The following is a 16,186-nucleotide window of genomic DNA, read 5'->3' as shown; positions in this document are numbered from 1 at the left end:
CATCCATCCTTTCATCTTCTATTCCTGCTTTGTGCTGTGTGGGGGGTCACCGGGGTTGATGGAGCCCATCCCTTCAAAGGCAGTTCTGGACGGGTCACCGGTCCATCACACGGACAGCCACACACACTCACACCTGGAGGACGATTCAGAGTCACAAGTCAACCTGTGATGGACATTTTTGGACTATAGACGGAATGTGGAGAAAACCCACGGAGGCATGAGGAGAACATGCAAACTCTAACCCAGCAGAGATTTGAACCAGAACCTGTACTGTCATGTTTTTTAAAACAGAAATGTATTTTTTAACTTTAGTTTGACTTTTGGAATTAGTTGAAGTAATCTAAAGAAGACAAAATGAAGAAATCTATATCTATACATACAGATTTATCAAATTAGTTGGAATAATTAGTCATGAATTGATTGAAAAATTCAAAAAAATGAATCATTTAAGTTGCTAGTTTCACAACATACTGTTAAATCCAAAACGCCACTGAATTTAGCATCACTTTGAACAGAAAAAAAAAATCTTTATATAATTAGAGGTAAAGTCAGGAGTGACTCTGATTGAGTGATATATACCATAGATAACATAGATAGATACCATAGACCCAACATCCAGGTATGCCAGATTCATGTTGGGTCCAGAAGATGGTCAGGTTAGGGACCCGGCACCTTGAGGTTGGCATACCGGGATGTTGGGTCCAGAAGATGGAATTGGACCCCGGCACCAAGAACCAGGCATGCAGTCATTTTGGGCCCAGAAGATTCAATCGGTCTAGTCAGGGCACCACCACCACCGTGACCTTCTTGAGGAGACACTATGGAGACTGCAGAGGACATACAGTACATTAATGGGCTGGTTCTCTGGAGGATACACAAAATATGATCACTCCACATAGAGGAATCATTGCCAAATATGAAAAAAATGGTTAGAAAACCACTTTTTTCCCTCCAAAACTGACTGCTTGGAGCACCTCTCCCTTTAAGGTAGATAATCCATTGTTCTGTTTTTCCATTAGAAAAATAACACTCCAATTATCGCTTGTCCTCCTCAGACATCTGAAACACTTGCCGCCTATTTTCAGCCGTTTACTATTCTCTTCATGACATGTCTTTACATTTCTGTAGGCTGATGGCGTTTTCCCTTTGGGCCCTAAAGCATTTATTAACTCTTATCGTTCTTGCAGGCGAGCTGATGGGTTCACTGAGTGTTCATAAATGAGAAATCTCCAGAAGGTGACGACAATAAAAGACTTGTTATCAGACTCTGGGAGGAAGCCTTCAGTCTGGCATTTGTCGTCTTTATAGCGGTTTCATTTGACTGATATATTTTTTTTTTCAGCGAAGGTATTTCCAAAAAAAGAAAGCCATCCTCACAAACGCATTGCTGTCATAAAAATGGCCCGTGTTGATGTGAAAGTCGCTGAAGTCTAATTAATGTGGACACCAATGTGCTGGGGCAACTGTGAACTCGCTTGATGCGGTTAGGCTGCGTGGAGGAAAGGGGGTCGATGCAAGCTGAGAGCCCCCGAGCTGCCGAAGCCTTCCAAGAGATGTCAGCTCCGTGTATTTAGTCAAGTCACCTAAAAGTAACGGGTTGCACATTTATGACAACAATGTTCTGCTTTGTGACTCCAAAGCTGAATGGATAGAGAGGTGGAGGTTTTTATATGGACCGAACATCTGCAGGAAGCTCATTAAGAGAGATAAAAACTTTTGTGTTGCCTTGTGGGTAAAAATAGAACCGACTATCATGTGTAGTTGTAGTAAAAACACACTAACCTATCAGTATCCATCTTGAAATGTTATCCTAAAGAGGTTCTATTGTTGAAAACATTTTGTTTATGTTTACTTGGAGACTGTACACCACAAGGATCAAAGATCGTCTACGGAGTCTTGACCCCAAAATAATAAACCATTTGAAGGCAAGAAGTACTTCAAAGATCACAGATATACACACCAACATAGCAGAGATGCAATAAATTCCTTTCGATTATGTATCACATAGCAATAAAATCATAATTCTTTTTTTTGCTATTAAGTATGAATGAATTGGCAAAAGTCTGGTGATACGTATCGCAATACATATGTATCACAATACGTATCGTGATAGATATGTATCGCGATACATATGTCACGATACGTATCGTGATACATATGTATCATGATACGTATCGATACATATGTCACGATACGTATCGTGATACATATTTATCACAATACGTATCACGATACATATGTCATGATACGTATCGCGATATATCTCAAGAAAGTACCAGAAACATTATTTAACTTTTTAAAAAAAAAAATTATTTTGATTTAGAAAAAACTTTATTTGAATATTAATACATTTTCACATACAAATAAGTTAAATATTTCTATGGCCGCATTTTAAATCGACACAAGTATTGCCACATGATGTACTGCGATATTTTACTAAAACAATATTTTCTTACACCCCCACAAATCAGTTGGTTCATACTAACCCTGGTGAAATGTACCAAAACATTAAATAATGGAATCATTTTGAGATGTGCTTGATGTCAACATTGTAACTGTAAACATAACGGTATGGAGTAGAGATGAAATGATAAACTCATCCAGATGATTTGGTTTAATGGTGTAATCCATTTCAATATAACAACAATAAACATCTAATGCGTAAGGGAAAACTGTTATAACAGTTGTTTTTGTTGTTTTTTTATGTATTAATGTTGACTGATTGTCTTTTTGCATCACGTAACACAAAATATGATTAAAAAATGAAATAAACTAAGGGGTAATCATAAGCAACAGGTTGTTTCATCGTCACAGCAGATTTTAGATATTAAATTTAACCAAGTTGCTTCATTTTGGTCATTTTTCACCTGTAGGACAAATGAGTGTAAACAGAATGTAAAAAATGAAGATTTGATTTCATCAAAGTCTGGAAGTTTGAAGTAAAACTCTTTTCTTTGAGGAAAAATTGTGGCGTTTACATAACCACAAAGTTGTTCTCTGCTGCTGCAATATGTAAGATGATTATCCACCAAAGCACACTGGGGAATAATCCATAAATACTGAATTACCTGATGAGCTTTTACATTGAGGATTAGCCTCGCCTGTTTCACCTAAAAACAAAGACTCCTCCCTTCATGTCCAAGTTTGACTCTAGTGGGAAGAGAGAGCCGTGATTTCCGCCTCCATCTGAAGGTCGGAGTCCCGCATCAAGTCGCACGGCGGCGGCAGTGGGGATGCTGGCACTGCCCTTTACGCATGATCTCCCCGCCAGCACGCTTTAGGCGCACAGCCGCAGCGTCTCCGTTCAAGACTTGCGCAAAGATGGATGTAAGAAAGGAGAGCGTCTGCTGCGCCTCGTTTTGACTCTTTCAAAGAAGCTCGCGTGAGGATCTGTTTCTGGAGGACTTCTTCTAATCGTCATTCCAATGGATATTTACGCATCTGCTTTGTCACCGGCGCTGGACATCGGGACCGGCTGCTACCTGCTGGTGTTAAGTAAGCTGCACGCGCTTCTCAGAAATACCTTCACTGTAGTTTGGTCATAAAATGACGCATAGTAGTCCAGATTACGCACAGCTTCAGTGATGATTTCAAACTGATTGATCTATCTCCTTCATCCAGTGCCAACATAACCGACTGGATTTTACGCACAGCTCTATTAAATACAGCCTCTAACCGAGAGCATCCCGGTGATCAGCGGATGCGTAAAAATGGTTTGTGCGCATTTTGGCTCCGCAGAAACTTTCAGTGAGGGGGGCAAAATCCTTTTCCTCAAGTTCTCCTGAACTAATGCGCCAGCCGTGATGACCTAACCGAGGCGTTAACGCCGAGAATTTCTGCTCATGATCAACAAGCGGCTCATTCATTCAGGGCGGATTTACGGTGGGATCGCAGATGATCCTGAACATTTCCTGTTTCTGCATCCGTGAACTATTCAAAGACTTTTTCAGAGAGAGAGAAAAACGGGGTAATTTTATTATACAAGCTGTAGTTACAGTGATTATGAGAAGAAGGAATTCATAATCATTTATCCTGAAAACCATCATGAAATGAGCATTACATAAAATACTGAGTTATTCTCCTACAATGATTCTGCTGAATCATCTTTGAAATGATTACATTTGAATGCTTTCATTGGAAACGTCTTTTTAACCTTAATAAGCAGCTATTAGTAAAACATGTTTCTTCTTTTCACGCCATCCACCCTCATGTCCTCCTTAAAGCTCCAACCTCAGCTTAACATCCTCATGTTCCTCCTCTCAAACATCTCCATCTTTATTCCTGAACCTCAACCTCTTCATCTCTGCCTCTTATTTGTCTGTTTTTAAAATTTACTCTGGAAAAATAGGTGGAAAAAAAAGGATTTGTTGGGGAAAAAAGGTAAATTTTAATATTAGTAAACCGTACATCCCTGTTGGCCTTTCTGTGTCATTTCATAGACAAATCTGTCTTTAGAATGCTAGAAAAACACAAAACCAGTCAAAAAAAAGTTTGTTGTTGTAATTCAATTCATTTAGACTTTTGTAGATTTGATTTTATCAATAAATTAATTACTTTAGCGAAGTTTTAGTGTAATTTTCTGTACAGCGTGTCCATTAAAGTGACTGGTGCGCAGGGGCGGAGTTATTATTGGGCAAAGGAAGGGCCCCCCAACACTTTGGGGGCTCCCAAAATGTAGGTAATATTTCTAAAATAATTTTCATTATTATTTTTCATAATTAAAAAAAAAACACAAATCGCAGAGATTGTATAAGATATGAAAGTAAAAGTGTTTCATCCTCCCCGTAAATCTGCAGTAATGGAAAGCTAACGGCAAGTTAGCTAGCAGAGAGAGACTCTTGCAATAGAACCCATCTTTGCATCACTCCATTTCACAGGTAATTATCATGAATAAGAACATATTTTTAATAGATTTCCTGTTTAAATAAAATAAATAAAAAATAACAACCACTACAGAGGGCCCCATCTTATAGTTCGCCCTGGGCCCCCAAACTGCTAAGTCCGCCTCTGAAGACGCCTGCTGAGATGACCTTTGGTTGTAATGGAATTCAAAAATGTAATTAATGTTGTCAATATTTTAGGTTTTAGTGATGTAGAGGAAGAACTATTAAAGCCTCCAGTTTTCTCTGTGTTTTTAAGTCCCAATGTGATCGTCTTCTGATCGATTCTCAAAGCAATTACACTGTTTTTAGCCAAAATGTAAAAGTAAACATAAAAAAACAAGCTATAGTTTTCTATCGTAAGCAAAGTAAGCAAATGCATTAAATCCTCTTTTTTAACCCTCTCTTATATAAAATATAAAAGCATCACAGCTTATATCTTATATTCCACTTCATAATCTCTTTTTCAAACATATGTTTTTGTCTGCTCTTGATTCACAATGATTTGATTTCTTTTTTTGATTTGATTGATTTCTAAACATTCAAAATAATTAGAAATTAGAATAAAAAATGGCAAAAGACCGATATATCAAACCCAAGATCTTAGAAAATGATGCAATTTTCTTAAAATTGTAATTAATCCTATTCATCAATAGACCATTTGAATAAATAAAGAATCAGAAATTGAATTAATTTTCTTATTTTATGCCCTCCATCGTCAAAACAATGACAAAAAATATGTTAAAAGCACAAGTTTTAACACAAAAGATGTCAAAATCTAAGTTTTAAAAGTATTCTAATTATCTTAATCATCTTCAAACTTTAGTTTTGCGTTGTTATATATAAAATATAGAAAGGTATCAGAGCTTGTACCCCTTTTTCTACTAAATAATCTCTTTTTCAAGCATTTAAAATCATTTAAAAGTAATTTAAAAATCACAAAATGTTCATAAATCAAACCCATATTAAGAAGAAAAAAGAAATGACGTCATGTTCTTGAAAGTGTAAAAATAGAACATTTGAATAAAGAAAAACTCAGAAATTGAACTAATTTTCTTAATTTATGTCATCAGAGAAGTGACTCAACGAGATGTTAAATCATGAAGTTCTTTAGTCGTTGAAAATCAAGACGCAGTAAATCAATTACCAAATGCACTTTGACAGCAGGGCGTCGTGGACCGCCAATATTGACTAAACCAACACCTGCTGTGAGAAACCTCGGCTCTTCCATGACTTCTGCTGCAGTTAGATTCATTACGATCCTGCATTTCTGAAAATCAAACCCAAACTAATCTTGGAGGAGCTCTCAGCCGCGCAGCAGAACCCGCTCTCATCCGTCTACATCGGATTCCTGTCATCCTCCAAGGCTCCAGGAAGTAACAGGAGTCGGATGATAGACCCCCCCAGCCCCCCCAGCCCCCCGCCGCCTCACACATCACATCTGCCCGCAGCCTCGTCAGAACAACAAAAGATAAACGGACAGATGGATGCAGAACGCTGGAAAACGGGCGACACTCGCCGCAGCCACATTTGACTCGACATGAATGATTCATTTCTGCTTGTTTTGGAGGCGACACGTCCCATTTGGAGATTCAGCAACTTCCCTGTTATCAAAAGGAATCTTATTCCCCACATGAATAATTCATCGGGATGTGCGAGATACAATCTGGGAAAATGAATTGGAGGAAATAGCAGTGATTCAATCACTTCATTTCATTCTTTCAGTGACATTATTAGACGTCTCCATCAGGTTCTGCTGCTCCATCATTAACCCTGATGGACGTCCTCGCGGACATGAAGGTTTCCGCTGACAAGTCAAGGCTGTTTTACTCGATTTTTACTGTATAGACACAAAAAAATATTTAAAATGCTAAAAATACTTCTGTAAGATGTATTGATTGTTGTCTCAAACAGATGCAGCTTATTGTTGTATCAAAAACAATATTAACAAAGTCATAAAATTAAATTTAGCAAAGAATCTCAAAATTTCTTTACACTAATTGCTAAAATCTGACATTATTTACACACTAATTCTCAACAAAATCACTAAAAGATAACATAATGTAACTTTTATTCATGTTTTTTTTTTTAATTAATTTTTTTCTGAAAAAGTAAAAAAAAATGGATTTTATTTACTAAAAATGAAAAAAAAAACAGTTTTCGTGAGTCAAAGATAAAGAAAACTTTATATTTAGGATTTAAGTTAAGTCACAAAACAATGTAAATATAATATTTTATGTTTTATATACAAAAGTTGTTAATAAAAATGAGTTTTAAGAATATTTATTGCATTTGATTACCTTTAAAACTCTCAAAATAGCTTAGAAAAAAATGTATTTTATTCACTTTTATGAAAGATAATTAAGTTTATTTAAAGCAAAATATTAAATGTCATACATTAAATTTTGGTTCTAATCTAAAATCTTTTGACTGAACATTGTTTTTATATATATATTTATTTTTTATTAGTTATGAATTGATTAACAGTGGAAGAATAAACAAAAAAACACAAATTTGCTTCCTTTTATTTCTGTTTTAGTGTCATAAAAACTGCACAAATGAATATTACTCTATGCACTTGAAACATTTGACAGTAACTGTAATAAACTCAGTGATTACTTCAGAAAACCCATTTTCTGGATCTTGTTTTTAGGCAGTCTGTGACTTTACCCTAGAAATGGGAGTGTTTTTAAAAGCAGGAAGGGTTGGTTCCAGCTGCTGCTCAAAGTGAGAAGGTCCTGACTCCTGTCTCCACCGGGACTTTTCAGATTTCCCCCAGACACCTTCTGTTGCTCCTCCTGTCCAAAACCATCGGAGTTAATCTGAGTGATGATGCTAACCTGCCCTCAGGCGTCTACCAGTGTTTGTCTCCGGATAGCCAGGTACCGCCCTGTGACCTGGCTGTGGTGTAGCGGCTAGAATAGAACGCAAGATTCTTTGATTTGGATGAGTTCCAAAGGGAGCAAAAAATTTGTAGCTGCATCTTTACTCTGTCAACTCGTTGGAGCTTCAGTCAAAAAACACAAAAATACCCGAAGAGTTCATGAGACTCAAACCTCCGGCTCTATAAAACCCAGAGAACAAGTAAAATTAATAAATGAGCGCGTGCAATTTGAAAACAGCTCTGACGACTAAAACAATCCCTCCCAGGTAACAGAAGGGTACTTAGCTCAAAGAGGGGCGGGTCAGAACCAACCCCCTCTGCGTTCCATCACCTCCCCCTGCAATCGCTGTCTAGCTCCTGGCTCAGCTAATCCTCTGGTTCCAGTCAGGGCTCATCTACCCCGACTCTCAAGGGGCCCCTCCCAGATCAGTCCTGGCGCCGCTCCACCCAGAGCTCCTTCACTCTGTGAGCAGCTGTCTGAAGGTGCTTCTCCGCTGTCTGCCCAGCGCTGGCTTCTCCCGGCGTACTCAATTCAGGCCCCGCGCTGGCTTCTTCTGACGTGATGCTCCGCTGTCGGCCCGTGCTGGCTTCTCCAGTTGCGCTAACTTCCGGCCCCGTACTGACTTCTCATGCCGCGTGTGCTCTACGCCCCACGCTGGCTACTCCCACTACACTTGCTTCAGGCCCCGTGCTGGTTTCTCCCACCACGCTCACTTCAGATCCCGCGCTGGCTTCTTCTGACGTGCTCCTCCACTGTCAGCCCGGCGCTGGCTTCACCAGCTGCCCTTTTTTTCTGCCCCAGCGCTGGCTTCTTCTGCCACGCTCACTTCAGGCCCCGTGCTGCTATCCTCTGCTTCAGGCCCCACACTGGCTTCTCCTGCCGCGCTTGCTCTACGCCCCACGCTGGCTACTCACACCACACTTGCTTCAGGCCCCGTGCTGGTTTCCTCTGCCATCCTCACTTACAGCCCGGCGCTGGCTTCATCAGCTGTGCTTTCTTCTGCCCCAGCACTGGCTTCTCCCACCATTAAAATGTGCATTCAAATTAGGAAATGTTGAGGATATTGTTAAAATTAATTATCACACAGATGCTTATTTAATGTTTATGCCTTGACTGTTTGTTGCAAGACATGTTTGTAAGTTTGTTTTTCAGTCAAACGACCTGACTTGCCATGATAAGGAAGAATGTTTCAATCAAGATAAATTGAAGGCAGAAGGGTTGATGACCTTTGCCATGTTAAAAAACCAGAATCATGAACAATTGAAGTAAACAACCTCCTAAAGAGACGCGGCTTTGCACAAACCTAATCACAGGACTACAATGTGGATGAAGAGTGTGAACGGAAACTTATCTTTTGGCTGACTATGTAAATAAAATAAAGGAATGTTGCAGCAGCTTTGTGTTTTTCTCCCCCCTCCCTTTAGAAGCTGCTGCAGATTGTGTAACCAGGGTCAATCCAAATAAATAGGAGGATCAGGCTGAGTCGATTCAGAGGAGATGGAGGACTTGTAACTGAACACGTCTCTGTCTGCTCTCCTTCTCGAGAAGTAACGAATTTTAACCGCTCTGTGTCTTCTTTCTCTGTTGTGAGTGTTTTAGGTTGTTTGAACCTGACAGATATGTTGAAAGAAATGTTGAAAATATTCTGATTTATAAAACTGCACGGCAGTTGCTTTGACCAAACCATCTCTCTAATCCCAAATTTGATCCAAACCCTGAACTTCCTTAAAAAGCCCCTGGAGGCTGCAAAAATTAACAGTTTCTGATGTCAAAAAGTCCATCTTTGCATTAAAATTCTGTTTGATTCATTTTCTGTTCATCACAACTGTTTAGGGGAGTAAAGTCAATCATATTTTTGTTTGTTTGTTTGTTTGAATGAATCTTGTTTTGGCGTCTTGCCTTCCCATCCGGACTCCTCTGTTCTCCTTTGATCTTGTAAGCTAAGAGGTCGGGCCTGATAAGCACTTGAGTTTGATTCTACTAGAGCTTCATTTTTTGCAACATTCTGAGTCAGTAAAATTCACTTTACTTTTATTTTTGATTGGAGGAGACCCTTCAAATCGCAGACCTACTTCTACGGATGATGTGAGACGTTAGGGTTTTATATATTTATTAGTTTTCTTCATTTCTAACTTTAGTGTTTTGGGGCTGGCTGTGAGCTGTCTGGACCGTGATGATTCTCCACGTACAATCAGTTATGAGTTTTGTTAATCAACTTTTAAGACTTTGTCGTATCTCTGTTTGTGGTTCTTCTCTGTATCTGGGTTCTCAGCTGTTTGCCTGACCAAGTAATAACGATCAAGTTTAAAGTTTCAGCTCTGCATAAATGTACCTGTTCACACGATGTCCTCATTTCTTCATAGATGATCTATGTTACAAAGAAATGCTGAAACATTCCTTCACAGCTTTTGTCAATCAATTGGGAAACAGATAATAAGAAGTTCTTGTAAAGTGAAGCGAGGTTCACAGACTGACGCTCTGCTTAGAGAGTTGGAACAGTTTTAGGAGGGAAACCTCATTTAGATGAAAAGGAAATCGCTGGAGCTGAAATTAAAAATGCAAAATCTGCTCCATCAACTTTCCAGTCTGAGGATCAGGAAAAAAAGAAAAACCTCTGACAGTATTTCTAACTGGTAAACTGCACACTCTGCTGCCTGGCATCATTTTAAAGTCCCTTCATGGACCCAAAAAAGGTATTTTATTTCTCTTTTGAAGCAGGACAGTACAGAAACACTGAGACAGAAATGTTTGGTTTATCATCTTCACTCACCAGAGGTTCAGAATGTCCTCTAACTTACAAAATCAAGTCATAACATCGGGTCGTTAATAACAATAAAATAAAACGATCTGCAGGGCCGGATAGAATTACCCCGAGGGCCGGATCCGGCCCCCGGGCCTTGACTTTAAGACATGTGCTCCATGGGCTCACGAGTGGTCAATAACCTTGATATTTCGTGTGGACCACCGTACAGGTTTGACCGTTTTTTCCACCCGTAAGGACAGTTGTGACTAAGGCGATCATTGTGAAACCAGTCTAGCATTTCTTACAGGAAAACAGAGTGTCAGTGCTGATTGGTTTGGTCCAGCTCAGTCCAATCAAGCATAACTGACCTGTATTTCCAAGAGCAAAAATATCTCCAGTGAATAAAACATCTCGATTTTCCATTTTCTTCCTTCTTCTCCACTCATGTTCTACAATCAGCGATGGACCGCTAGAGCTTTACTGAGCTCTGTTGGGATTGTGATGATGACAGAAAATCAGTCTAAATCAAGGCCGAAGGACTGATTACATCAGGACTTGTTGGACGCGTCACCCACTTTGCTCTGTCAAAGAAAACAACTGAAGTTTATTTTACATTTGACATAAACAAACTCTTTTGAATTCCACTTGTTTTTCATCAATCGCCATAAACCTTCACACCTCTAATGAGTCACCGGTGTGGATTTCTGGTCACGGCGTGACATTTAGATCCGCTTCACTTGTAGATCTAAACATCGTAGAAGACTGTCCCATTGATTCACTTTTGTTCTTGTACAGTGAGTGGTTCCCACCGGAGGAAACCTCCTTGAAAGGGATTTTCAGTGAACTGGAAGCTCGTTGGGTCACTGAGTTTTGGGTTCTAACGGTCCCACAGAGTGTCCTGTGTGAGGTCAGGGTTCATTTGGGGGCCTGGAGAGTCAGGAAGAAGACGCTTGAACCTGTTCCTCTGGAGGCTCCACAACAGAAGAATTTTCAGTTAAACCTGGAACCCAAATGAGTTGGACGTACTTTAGATTGGTGCCTCTTAGCCCCTCTCCTGTGAAGATTTTAAGATTTTTTTTGTAATTCATAGCAAATAAAATTTATCTTAAACTTTAAATAATTTTAAATTTGAGAGAAAAATTTCCAAATTTGGTCCATATTTGTCCCAGACTAATGTAATTTTGCTTTGTATTTGATAGAAATGAGTAGTATAATGTTAAATTCAGTTTTAAGGATGAACTTTTTGTCTTTTACCACTTATTTAGCTTCTGTTACACATTTAGGAAATCATAAAACGGTTCTTGTTTCTTCCAGTAACACCAGCTTGGCTCTGGAGACCAATTAAACCCAAGTTCATCCATTTGGAGCTTCTTGTTTTACTTTACCTTCATACAGATTCATACAGATTACACACACGACTGACCTGAACTGAGGCTGTGCCAAAGATGACTCAGATTGGGATTTTACCCAAACAAATCCAACCGTTCAGTTTTAATTGTGCATTTAGGAGCTGAGAACCGTCCGGGGTGAACCTCATCTTCATCAGCTCCAGCTATGCTGTGACCCTGAACGGTCACAGGATTATCCAGAGCTGAACGCAAAGATCTGAAAATTATTCCAAACATCCAAAAAAGCTGTTTTTTAATTCAAATATTTCAAATATTATTCTAATTTGGGTTAATTCATTTTAATTCTTTTAGTTTATAAAGTTTCAGTTTACATCTAATGTTGTCTAACGGTGCTACACAAACACAGGAACATCAAACCAAAATAGATTTATCATGGTTCTTATAAGCCAAATTACTCCGAATAACAGAAGTTTTTTGTGTGTGTGTCCTTACTGAACAAGCAAGAGGTGACAGTGGAGAGAAAAAAGGCTCCATTAGGAAGAAACTGGAAGCAGAACCAGACTTGGTAAGGACCGCCATCTACTGTGACATCAGCCAGATCTTTAAGGACAGGAAAATCCAGTTTTTTTTTGGACATTTAAGAAAAGAAAACCATTTCTAATTAATAACAACTCACTTTACTGAGACCTTTTAAACATGTATGTCCTTTTAGATGGTACTTTTGAGCAATGCTTTGTGTTACAGTACATTTCCCCTTAAAAACCCTGAAAGACTGTAGAAAAAAAGCATTACCCACTTTGACATTGTCATAACTTCTGCTCATTAATGCAAATGTCTAATCAGCCAATCACATGGCTGCAACTCATTTAGTGAAGCAGACATGGTCAAGACGATCTGCTGCAGTTCAAACTGAGCATCACGTGATTGAAGTGGCTTTCAATGTGGTGTTGAATATTTCAGGAGCTGCTGATCTACTGGGATTTTCACCCAAATTATCCCTAGGACTTACAGAGAATGGTCAGAATAAGAGAAAATATCCAGAGAGCAGCAGTTCTGTGGATGGAAATGTCTTGTTGATCCAAAGGTCAGAGGAGAATGTCCAGACTGGTTCCAGCTCAAATAACTACTGGTTATAACCGAGGTCTGCAGAAGATCATCTGTGAACGCACAACAAGTCCAACCTTGAAGCAGATGGACGACAGCAGCAGAAGAACACATCGGGTATCACACCTGTCAGTTAAGAACAGAAAAACTGAGGCTTAAATTCACACAGACTCATTAAAACTGGACAATAGAAGATTGAAAAGCATTGTCTTCTCTGATGAGTCTCTATTCCTGCAGCCATATTCAGATGGTAGAATCAGAATTTGGTATCAACGGTTTGAAAGCATGGATCCATCCTGGCTTGTATCAACTGTTCAGGCTGGTGGTGATGGTGGTGTAAGTGGTGTATTTTCTTGGCACACTTTGGATCTCTTGGTACCAGTTGATCATGGTTCCAACACCACAGCGTACCTGAGTACTGTAGCAGACCATCTTCATCCCTTTATGACCATAGTGTACCATCTTCTGATACTACTTACACCATATCATAACACTGGAATCATCTCAGACTGGTTTCTTGAACAATGAGTTCTCTGGACTCAAACGGCCTCCACAGTCCAATAGATCACCCTTGAGATGTGGTGGAACAGGAGATCGGCATCATGGAAGTTCAATCGACAAATCTGCAGCAAATATGTGATGCTATCATGTCAATATGGACCAAACTCCGAGTGTGACGAAGAGGCAGAGGCATGTGGATCCATGTGCAAACGAGGTTTTAATGGAGGAACAGACTGAGCCACAGTGTGGTCAATAAACAGGCAAAGGTCAGGACACAGAGACGATACGGAGAGTCAGGCACGAGTCAGGCACGAGTCAGGCACGAGTCAGGCACGAGTCAGGCACGAGTCAGGCACGAGTCAGGACACAGCAAGACAGTCACAGGAATAACGCTCAGAACGTATGCAGGTCAATACAAGACTTCGCAGTGAGCCAAGGTGAGAAGCCAGACTAAATACTGAGGCACTAATGAGCAGATGGGAAACAGCTGATGATGATCAGAGTCCAGGTGAAGGCAGACGGTGTGGCTAAAACTCAGGTGAGTGCTCCCTCTGGTGGTTGGTGAGGGAAGTAGCAGGTTGAACCAAGACACTGAGGAATGTTTCTAGTATGTTATTGAATCTATGCCACTATGGATTAAGGCAGTTCTGAGGGCAAAAGGGGGTCCAACCCGGTACTAGTAAGGTGTACCTAATAAAGTAGCCGTTGATGGTATATTGAGAAGTTATATAATTTGATTTTGTTTCCTGTTTTAGAGCAAATAAGTTATCATATCATAAAAGCACTTATCGATAACGAAAGTATTTTTGGGATAATTCTTCCACCACTCACCACTCAGGTCTAGCATGTACAGCATGATTTATTGCACAAGTGTGTCTTAGGCTAACCACAATTAAATATTTAAAAATGTGTTGTTTTACTGTAATATGGGGTCAAAAAAACGGTCAGGATTTGGTGTTTGGAACACAGATTGTGGGTTGAATGTTGGTTCTTCTAGAATGACTTTGCCAAGTTCCTGAATATCTGAACCACATGTAGTCCCACACATCATTCCAGAGAACTGAACTCTTACAGTATGTGACTGCGCAGATGCTGCCCAGGAATTTTACACAGATGGGGGTCTTGAATTATGCTCCGGCATGAGATGATGCTCGAGGATAAAAGGCACACCAGCTTGTCAGAGTACTTCTGTGCATTCCAAACGACATCAATACCATTTGTTGTTCCAAGTATACAACTGTCCATACAATAACCCCACCGCCACCTCAACAATCACAATGTTGACATCAGCAAACCAGCACTTTGGAGAACACCTGGGGGTCACAGTAAAAGTGTTCAGATTTTTGTTCTGTTCATTTGAATTTAATGAGATTCGTTCGATTTCTCGGCAAAAACTTGAAGTCTTTTTTAGTGTGAAAATGAAAGATCAGCCATTTTCTTGTGCTGTCAGTTGATATTTACATTTTTTTTTCCACAGCTGTTCTCTCCGTCATAGGAAACCTGCTAGTCCTCATCATGGCCTTCAAAAGGTCATCGAGGATGAAGCCACCGGAGCTGCTCAGCGTCAATCTGGCGCTGACTGACCTCGGAGCGGCGGTCTTCATGTACCCTCTGGCTGTGGCCTCGGCCTGGAGTCACCACTGGTTGGGTGGAGATGTTTCCTGTATTTACTACGGCTTGGCAGGCTTCTTCTTTGGCAGTGCCAGCGTTATGAACCTCACGGTTTTGGCCGTGGTGCGCTTCATTGTGTCCCTCAATCTGCATTCTCCCAGTAAGTCGTGATTTCCAAAGACTGACGAGAAACTCTTCATGTGATATTTCTTTCAAAGACATTTTCTTTCAATTCTTCTATCTTACTGCACCTTTGTGCAAAAATGTCACCCTTGCAACAAACTAAAAAACTCACCAAAATTTCTCTAGTACCCGGTGAAAATAAATCTGAGGCATAGTGAATGACTCCGCCCCTCACAAAACGGATGACATCACAGCAGGAGAAACCGTCAAACAATGAATGGGGCCAAAATCCCTCATTGGGATCAAAACAAAATACTCTAACGAAAGAAAAACATGTCAGAGATTTGCTAAAGAAGTTTTGAGATTATTATGGGATGGCCACTGGACCATCACATGATTTTCAAATTTTTGCCCAAAATAGGAAAAGAAAACTTTTGTTTGAGCAGTTTTAGCAAAATTTTACCCACCAGGCTAAGTCTACAACCACAAGAAAAAATAAATAAAAAAGGTAAAAAAAAATGTCAAAAAATAAATAAATTAGTTAATTAATTTTGAAAAAGTCTACAACCACGTGTTATGTTGATCTTTGACCTCAGTAAGAAGTAAGAAGTAAGAATTTTCCAAGAAATCCCTCCTTAGTACCAGCTACAAGTTAAAACCCCTCCCTGGGATTTCGATCTGTCTACTCTTAACTCCTTTGAAAAAAAAGTTAGCTTTAAAGTTTGTAGATTTCAAAAGACATTAGCGTGGCGAGCTCCCAAAAGCGATATTTCACACTTTCTCACACTTTTACTGGAGTTGTATTACATGAATCCCTCGCTCAAGCTGAACAAAATATTATGATAAATATTATGATATACAATATGAACATATTAGTGGGCGTAACCTCCGTTACCAAGGAAATGAAAAAAATATTTTAGCCGATTCTTTTAAAAATTACATAAAATTGTTTGTTAGGCCCATGTGACCAAAAAATGAAATGGTTGCTAT

The 16,186-nt window shown here is 39.6% G+C and overlaps 1 protein-coding gene across 1 annotated transcript in view; it reads left to right on the top strand.

The window, feature by feature from the left end:
- Nucleotides 1-2,934: 2,934 nt before the first annotated feature.
- Nucleotides 2,935-16,186, top strand: part of opn8b (opsin 8, group member b) — a 19,022-nt gene continuing 5,770 nt past the window's right edge. Inside the window, exons 1-2 of the mRNA XM_024291454.2 lie at nt 2,935-3,495; nt 14,940-15,233. Of these exons, the coding sequence (XP_024147222.1) occupies nt 3,426-3,495; nt 14,940-15,233 (364 nt within the window). The 5' untranslated portion in view covers nt 2,935-3,425. The remainder of the gene's footprint in view (nt 3,496-14,939; nt 15,234-16,186) is intronic.

The sequence above is a fragment of the Oryzias melastigma genome, linkage group LG24, assembly GCF_002922805.2.
Source record: "Oryzias melastigma strain HK-1 linkage group LG24, ASM292280v2, whole genome shotgun sequence".
In the NCBI taxonomy this organism is placed as follows: Eukaryota; Metazoa; Chordata; class Actinopteri; order Beloniformes; family Adrianichthyidae; genus Oryzias; species Oryzias melastigma.
Note: the sequence above shows the minus strand (reverse complement) of the source record. Positions and strands in the feature narration are given on the sequence as shown.